The sequence below is a fragment of the Gorilla gorilla genome, chromosome 20, assembly GCF_029281585.2.
Source record: "Gorilla gorilla gorilla isolate KB3781 chromosome 20, NHGRI_mGorGor1-v2.1_pri, whole genome shotgun sequence".
NCBI classification, from domain to species: Eukaryota; Metazoa; Chordata; class Mammalia; order Primates; family Hominidae; genus Gorilla; species Gorilla gorilla.
The window spans coordinates 16,718,572-16,727,442 of NC_073244.2; the positions used below are offsets into that span (position 1 = coordinate 16,718,572).

General features: G+C 54.9%; 1 protein-coding gene across 14 annotated transcripts in view; it reads left to right on the forward strand.

The window, feature by feature from the left end:
* ILF3 (interleukin enhancer binding factor 3) overlaps positions 1-8,082 on the forward strand; it is a 40,504-nt gene extending 32,422 nt beyond the window's left edge. For 5 of the 14 annotated variants that reach the window (XM_004060006.3, XM_019015113.3, XM_019015112.3 and 2 more), the window contains exons 18-20: positions 3,028-3,390; positions 4,232-4,360; positions 4,861-8,082. In XM_004060006.3, the coding sequence (XP_004060054.1) occupies positions 3,028-3,390; positions 4,232-4,360; positions 4,861-4,994 (626 nt within the window). In that variant the 3' untranslated portion in view covers positions 4,995-8,082. Of the gene's footprint in view, positions 1-92; positions 1,447-3,027; positions 3,391-4,231; positions 4,361-4,860 lie in introns of those variants that run through there. The other 9 variants (XM_004060007.4, XM_019015115.3, XM_055371654.2 and 6 more) reach the window with 3 other exon arrangements.
* The last annotated feature ends 789 nt before the right edge of the window (positions 8,083-8,871 follow it).

Genomic DNA, 8,871 nt, shown 5'->3' on the forward strand with positions numbered 1-8,871 from the left:
AATCTAAAACATGAATTTCAAATGTGGCGCTCTGTGCCCTTTTTCAAAAGAATTCTAATTTCTTCTCTCTGCTCTGTCTCCCCCTTTTGTAGGTGACTTTTTCACAGACTGCTACGGCTATCATGATTTTGGGTCTTCCTAGAGCGTCTAAAAGTATTGCACACAAAATCAACTTTTTACTCCAATTTCCTCCAACTCCAAAACCCAAAGTGTCCGTGCTGTGTCCCTGTGCTTCACTGGGTTTCTCAACCGTGGCTTTTCACCGCAGCTTGTCTGAAACTCTTAGCCTGCAGAATTTAAGACAATGGCAGTTTTTATCGTGATTTGCCTTTGAACTTGGTCCTATTGAAGTTCACAATAAGTGGAAAACAATTTTTTCAGAGAATGTATTTTTGTGCAGAATTGCACAGAATTCTAGAGACAGCGTTGTTCGGCATCAAGGCAAAAGCCCACCTTTGCTTTTTATGGAAAGCATTACTTTATTTAAAGAGACAGACAATGACGCATTTTAATCTACCTTTGTCTTAATTTACAGCAGGTTTTGTATGAATTTTTAACCTTTTAACAAACTCCCAAATCTGGTTGATGCCTTTGACAGTGATGAAAACGATTTCACCACATCTGAATCCAGAGAAACCGGCTTTTTTTCTTATTGCGAGCATGTTAAAACGTTGGGAACATGTGGGGAATTGTATATTGCGCTGAATTAACTTCTCCCGCCTCTTGTAATGCTCTGGTGGGTTCTTGTTTGGGAATGCGATATTTTGTGGCTGGTTTAGCTAGAGAGTGAACTCTCAAAGGTATCAAAACTGTGCTTCCATTATTAGTGCAAGAAACAGACAGGCTTTAAGGGGTAGATGACGTGAAATTTTGCAAGTCTTAATTACAGCTGCAGATGCATGGGATTCTGGATTTTTTTGTTGCTTTTTAGTTTAATGGGACTTTAAAAGTAATTGAGGAGAAAGAACCGTGATGTTCCCTGCTTCTCCAGTAAAGGACTGGCTTTTGCTTGGGCAGAGGTGGTGCTGCTGGGTGTGCAGCTGCCACAGACTCCAAAGGCGTAGAAGATTGTCTGTGCAAACACACGGAGTCATTCTGGCTCTCTACTGAGGCCCCTGTTTTCTGGCAGGTGCCCTCCTTGGAAACTGGTTTTGGCTCTGATCAGCGGTTCTTTTTGCAGCAAAGCCTGCATCTGTGTTGACTTGCAAGATTTTGCGTTTATTCAGGCAAAAACTGGTCAAAATGGTTACTACATGATTTGTTCCCAGAGGTTTGAAACATTCAGTGAAACTTTTTAAAACTTTGATTGCATGATGTATTTTTTTTTTAGAAAGTTATTGTTTGAGAATAATGTCTTTTTATACCAGGAAAATAGTTATCCTGAATGACGTTGAAAACTCCCCCTCCCCTTTATTTTTTTTTAATCAATACATGTGAAAGTAACAAGCCCTCGGCCCTTGCGTCTTCATTCATTCCCGGCTTCAGGCGGGGCGAGGTGGTGTGCTCAGTGCAGGACACTGGGGAAGCTGGGGCTGTGGGGCTGTGGGGTGTGGGTCCTGGTGTGGGGGTTCTGAAGATCCCATCCTCCCAGTCTCCTCGCTGAGCTGCCGCATGTTCGCTTTCTGGCATTGTGGGACACATCGTCCCCCTTGGTGTCTTGGCTTTGTGATGGCGGGCGAGGGAGGAGGCCTGCCTGAAGAACACAAACTGAAGGTTACAGATAGTTCTGTCCACGTTGTCATGCAGGCAGCCCACCACACCAGCGTGGGGTACACATCTCCAGTGGGTGGAGGCACGTGAGGACTCCCAGTTACCCTACCCAGGAGGCGGTGGGCCCTTAGTGTCCTCAGTCTGGGAAGGAAGGACAGGCAGCGTGACAGCCTCGCCTTCCCTCCCACCCACCCTGGGCCTGGAGGTCTGGGCAGCCTGACTGGGCAAAGGTGGCTGCATTCACAAGCCGACCCGCTCTGAGAGCCCAGGAACTCAGCTGTGCCTGGTGAGCACTTGGGCGTTGGCCAGCTTGGCTGGAGAGCCACCACCATGACCCAGCCTCCCACCTCACCCACCCTCTGAGCCTTCCCACACCCACTGTGGAGACTCCCTGTGTGGGGCTCCCTTGCAAGGCTTGGGGTGCAGCATTCCCTCAGCCAGTGCCGTCCCCTTTGTTCCACTCGAGCCTCTGGCGGGGCCGTGTATTGACAAACCTAGTGACCAGAAGTGGGGTCTCACTGCTACATTTTCAGCTGGTGGCTGAGAATGTAGTGGCTGCACTGCACACTTTCAGCCCTGCTGCTCAGCCCCACCTGCACCCAGCAGCTGTGCTGGGGACAAGGAAGGGGCCTCGGGAGTCATTAGGGCTGTAGGTCTAGGCCTCACCCGGCTTTCCTGCCCCAGCCGTGGCCAGTGCCCTCTGCCAGCCAGGCTGGGGCTTGCTCACATCCTGAGTCACATGCTTGCATGAGTATCGCAAGGGAGGTGCCTGCATCATTGACTGAGTCTCGATTTGTCTTCCAAGAACCAAACCAGCTCAGACCAGTTGGTCTTCTCAGGATGATGACGGTCCAGGGGCCTCTTTAAATAGCATCTTTTAGGGGCCTCCAGGCCTGTGCCTGTGGAGCCTGTTCCCAGCATAGCAGGGAGGAGGGGAGTGGCAGCTGCTTCTCTGGGGCTTTGCTTTTCCTGTCACCATTGGGGATCTCTGGGTAGCCGTCAGCTAGCTGTGAATGTCATCCCGCGCTCGGAGTCCATCTCATTGTAATGTTGACATCCGCTGCAAAAGCTGCTGGCGCGTGCTGCTTGGCAAAGCCCCATTGTTGTCATCAGCTGCTGGGTGAGTGGAGCTGAAGGCTGGGCCAGCCCAAACGGCTGTGCTAAGGACCGGAGCCACTACTCCTTTCCCTCCTTGTCCTACTGCCTCTGACCCGGGCTTGTGGGTCAGCCTTCAGGACCCATGGCTGCCGCCTGCCCTTCCCTCCCTTCTCCCTGCCCTTTCCCGTCCTCCGCCTGACCCACTGCCTCCCTGTTTAGGTCAGTTCTACAGCAACGGAGGGCATTCTGGGAATGCCGGTGGCGGTGGCGGCGGGGGCGGTGGTGGCTCCTCCGGCTATGGCTCCTACTACCAAGGTGACAACTACAACTCACCGGTGCCCCCAAAACACGCTGGGAAGAAGCAGCCGCACGGGGGCCAGCAGAAGCCCTCCTACGGCTCGGGCTACCAGTCCCACCAGGGCCAGCAGCAGTCCTACAACCAGAGCCCCTACAGCAACTATGGCCCTCCACAGGGCAAGCAGAAAGGCTATAACCATGGACAAGGCAGCTACTCCTACTCGAACTCCTACAACTCTCCCGGGGGCGGGGGCGGATCCGACTACAACTACGAGAGCAAATTCAGTGAGTTGGCTTCCAGAGCCCCTCGGCCGGGCCAGGGTCCAGGCCCCAGCAGTGCAGCCCACGGAGTGGCAGAAGCTCGGCACTGCCCAGACCTCTGGCTGAGGGCCTTAGGAGGAGGACAAGTGGTGCTGGCAGCGGGCGGGTGCTAGGAAGATGGGGCGTGGGGCCTCATGGTGCCGTCTCCGCCACTGTCTCTGGTGTGTTCTCCGAAGGCAGGGTAGCTGAGGCCTCTGTCTCGAGGCCCTGGCTGTGGGTGAGGCTGCAAGGTGACTTCCTGGGACTTGCTCTAGAGAGTTTTGCATCCAGCCCCTGCAAGAGCCTGACCTCTCCGCCACCGCCTTTCCGCTTCCTCATGCGCAGACCCAGCAGGCCCGGGCTGCACCAGTGACCCAGTGGGGCTGAGTAGGTGTGTCCTTGGGACCCAGCAGCTGTCAGCAGCAGGCCAGGGACTTGACAGAGGCTGTGCTGGTGGGTCAGAAGGGGGTGCTGTGTGTCTGGTGCTGCTGGCTGAGGAGAGGCGGCTGCTGGGGTCTCGAGCCCTTCCTCAGCTGCTGCTGGGAAGTTTGGGCTCCAGGAACAGATGGGAAGGCACCCCAGAGCAGGGCTTTGGAGCTTGGTGACCAGCCCAGCCCAGGGCCAGGTGACCCTGCAGGGCTCCAGCTGGCCCCTGGTACTTACCTGATGGGCTGATGTGCGACATTGAAGCAGGCAGGGAGAAGAGTTAGAGGCCCAGGGTCTGGGCCAGGGGCCGGCCGCGTCCGAGGCGCACCACAAGGCCCCCGGGCCGCCCAAGGTGTGTCTTTCCTGGGGCCCCTTAACCATCCTGTCTTCTCTCCCCCAGACTACAGTGGTAGTGGAGGCCGAAGCGGCGGGAACAGCTACGGCTCAGGCGGGGCATCCTACAACCCAGGGTCACACGGGGGCTACGGCGGAGGTTCTGGGGGCGGCTCCTCATACCAAGGCAAACAAGGTGGGCCTGGAGCCCCTGGTGGCACAGCATGGGGGGCCTGGCAGCTGCTGTGAAGCGGGATATGGACCTGGTGGGAGCAGACAGCAGCGTGGGCAGGGCTGCAGTGGCAGGTGGGCCCTGTGAGAACACACACTCGGATGCACTGGCAGCTGCTAAGGCTTTCGGGAGCAGCCGGAGAGCCAGCAGTGTCCCCACGCTTAACCCCTGGTACCTGAGTGAAATGTGGGTGACACCAAGGCCAAACAGCTGTTCCCCCGGTTCTGGCCAGTAGCTCAGCCTTGGGCTCAGGTAGCTTCTCCCAGAAACGAGGGTCACAGTGGTCCCACCTCTCAGAGTCTTGGTGCCAGCCTGATCCAGTGATGTGTGGTAGGCAGGCAGAGCCGCACAGGAGCCCACAAGTCTTGCCCACCTGCATCCTGGCCGAGGCTTGGGTGTGGGCTGCCTAACCTGAGCCCCGCTGGCTGGGCCCCTCGGCTCTAACCCACCACTCTCTCTCCTAGGAGGCTACTCACAGTCGAACTACAACTCCCCGGGGTCCGGCCAGAACTACAGTGGCCCTCCCAGCTCCTACCAGTCCTCACAAGGCGGCTATGGCAGAAACGCAGACCACAGCATGAACTACCAGTACAGATAAGCCCCCGCGGGGCGGAGATTTCTACCTTCTGCACTTACTCCCCATCAGAAGATCGAGTTTTATGCATCACAGTTAACATGTCAGCTGGCCCTCCAGGCCCCCGCCCCCACCCCGTCCACGTTGCTGTGTCGTGAGGTGCAGCGGGTCACCCTGTGGCCCGTCCTGTGACCCATATTTAGCCGTGTTTGGGACTCCGTGTCTTCAATGGTTTGTTAGTTGCCATTACAACTTTGTCTGGGTAGAGTTTTTGAGTTTTTGCAGTTCAGTATCCCTCTGTCTATTCACACTTCGTGTTAGTGGTAACTCAGTTTGTCTTTAAATAGTTACGGAAGGGATACGTCATTTGTTAATGCTTTTGTGAAGTGAGTTAAACGAGCTTTCTGTATTTTAATGCTTTAGTGTTTCAGTTTTATAAGTGAAGATTTTATTTTAAAAACCAGTGGGAAAGAGTGGGGGGTTTCTTTTTATGTCTGGGTCATTCAGGCAGTACATCTGAATTAAGCTGAATGTAGACAAATAAAGAAAAACAAAACTGCGCCCGTCTTAGGCCTGGGTGTCTGACCCACCAGCAGTGCAATGGGCAGGTTTCCCCACTCTATTCCTGCTCTTGGGAAAGCAGGGTGGGCCATCAGGATGGTCCCTGGTCCTTAGAGAGGGTCCAGTTCCAGGCTTCCAGACATTTTACTCATGCTCAGTGAAGGCTGGTTCCTGGTCCCCTGGGCTGTGTAGACCCGGTGTCCCACTAGGCTCCAGGCTCCCACCGTCTACAGAGGGGCTTACAGCGCCCATTCTGGTCTTGGGGAACCCATCACAAAATAGGCTTTTTCTGCTCCCTGATTCTGGTGTAGTTCTAAGTACACAGTGATGTCTTCTGTAGGGGCGTGCCTGTGGTGGAACATAACGCAGTTACAAAAGAAAGGGCAGGTGAGGCCTGGGTAACCCCAGCCATGGACCGTCAGTGGCTGGAGGGAGCTTCGTGTCTGTGCTGGAGCTGCAGCCTGCTCGCCATCTGGGAGGCTCAGTGGAGTGGGGAGTTGGGGTTCTCATACCAGCAGATTTCCCTAGAGTGTGATTCTCCCATCTGAGGCAATCTTGCCTCCCAGGGGAAATTTTGCAATGTTTGGAGGATGTTGTCAACAGCTAGTAGCGGGTGCTCTGGGATCTGGTGGATAGATGCCAAGGATGCTGTCAAGCATACTATGCTGCCCAGAACAGTGGCCCATAGCAGGGACCTGCCCTATCAAAGTATCAGGCGTATGGAGGTGGAGACCCCATGCTAGAGCAGCCCTTCTCTTCTCCACCCTGCCTGGGGAGGGAGGAGGAGCTCTGGTTTCAGGGCAGTGCTGGGATTGCCTTTCCCCAGGATCTGTGTCGGCCATCCAGGAAGAACTGTACTGGCCAAGCCTGGGACCACACGTCTGTAGAGATCCTGCTCTGCTGGCCTGAGCCCCAGGCCTTGGCCTCCTGTGCTTGGGTAACCATGGCCACTGGGAAAAGCAAGGACCATGTTTGACTTTCTTGGAGAGGTGAAAGAGGTGAAAGAACAAGTTGTGTGCTAGAAAACTTTTGAGGAATTCTCATTTGTGTTAGAGCAGAGGAGGTTCCAGATACCAAGTGGCGCCTCCCAGGAAAGGCTGGGAGAAGAGGTGGCCTGGAGTACCCCGAGATCCCAGCAGCGCACACAGTGGAGGGATGAGGATGGATGGGTCCTAACCCCCGATTCTGATGGGATGTGTTCATGTCCTGTCTCCTCTCCTGGACACATTAAGGGGTTGGGACAAGAAGAGACTCCTGTGAGATCAGCAGACCTTGTGTTTAAGGAGAGAATGCCTGCCTGCAACACTCATGGAGAGGGACACTTCCTGGCCCCACCTGCTAAATACCTCCAAACTCTGGGCAGGCGCCTGCATTCTCAACACAGGACTTCCCTTACAGTTTCCCGATCAGTGACCACCACCACGTTCAGGTTTCTGAATGCAGACCCACCACGAGGGATGGATTCCACCCGCCCGCCCTGCTGCATATGTGCGGCACAGCAGGCACGTGTCTGGAGAGAACAGCTCCTGAGCACAGCACCCTTGGAGCCCTCACCCCGCTCACGATCCTCACCAGTGCTGATGATGCCGTCGTGCTGCTGGCCTGAGACAGTATCCCAGCTACAACAGGACGACACCGGGTTCAGGAATATGTGGCTATCACCTTGAGCACTGACAGTGGCCTTCCAGGCTAGTTGCCTTCCAAACGCAGGTAGCCGACCTGCAGGAGGGCCTACAAACGGGCCCAGCAAGAGCTGGGCAACAGCTGGCTTGTGAAATGAGACACCTCGACCAATATGCTTTGGGTGGACGGTGTCCTACATGTTCAGTGGAGGCCACCAGGAGCATCCATGAGCGGGGAAGGGGTCCACACCCTTACATGGCGAGTTGATACGATGGGGTGCTTGGTGGATGGGCCATGGAGGTCCGTGAGCTGGAACTGGGCACACGCCATCCGAGAGGGCTCAGGATGCCCCAGGAAGGAAAGAAGGGCAACAGACTACACGACTGGACGTGTGTGGTTGACTGGGATGAAGTTGGAGGGAGGGGCAGGGCCTTGCAGGGGATTGGTACTGATCCCAGGGAGGAAGTGTTGGGGCTTGATGAACTAGGATGAAAGGAGGCCTCTGAGCCATGACAAGGGGCACATCCAGGATTTCCGCCACCCTGAATTTAGTAGAGCTAGTAGGCCCTGGTTGTCACTCTGGGCAGGGATGCTGTCAGCCTTGAGGGTCGCCACCCACCTGTGTGTTGCCCTCTGTCCTGGCAGGGAAACACACACCCCTTGTCTCACCACCAACCTTGCTTGTGTAGTCAGCAGGGCTGGCCCTGCCCCAAGGACTCACTGCATGTACCCGGACCCCTAGGCCTGGCCTTTGCAGCATAGTTGGGAGCTTCTGGATTCCATCTGCACCTGTGAGCCCCATGCTGGCTGTGCACTGCGCGGGCCTGAGACTGCTGGATACAATGTTGGGCAACAACTCAGCCAGCCTGATGGCAGCCTCAGAGGCTTACTCTAACCCATCCCAGAATAAATGGAGACTTCATGTGTTCATTGTTTCATTCACTCAACATGCGTTCGTTCATTTTTTAAGAGAGACAGGATATTGCTCTGTCATCCAAGCTGAAGTGCAGTGGTATCATCGTAGCTCACTGCAGTCTTGAACCCCTGAGAGCTCAAGCGATCCTCCCGTCACAGCCTCTGGAGTAGCTGGGACCACAGGGCTGTGCCCCCATGGCTGACTAATTTTCTTGGAGAGGTGGGTCGCCAAGCCTAGTCTTGAACTCCTGGCCTTAAGCAACTCAGCTTCCCTATAGTAGCTGGGATGACAGGCAGCGCCACTGTGCCCTGCTGTCGTGTTTATTATTGCATGGTGATTACATGTCAAGTCTGGTGCTGGTTGCTGGGAACGCAATGGTGAACCTGCTCCCAACCCACATGGAGCTTCCAGGCATAAAGAGGGCTGTGTCACAGTGGGACAGGGAGTACCTGTCAAGGCTTTCCCCTCAGGTGAGAGGGTGGGTGAGTTGGACCCAAGAGTGTTAGGAAGGGAAGGGGAGGCCAGGGAGAGGGAATAGCTTGAGCAAAAATTCAGCTGGGGGATGAGGATGGGCTTCAAGAAGCTGAAGTCAGGTGAGTAGAGCATTTTGATGCAAAACAAAGGAATGCTGGGAAATGAGGCTGGAGGTCAGTGTGATCTTGAGGGCCCCCAAGTGGAGTGCCAGGCACAGGAGTTCTTGCCTTCTTTCTAAGGACAGTGGGGAGCCATGGATGGATTCTGACCTGGGAAGACTTCAGGCCCATTCAGGCTCCCAAGAGTATATATTTATTTATTTATTTT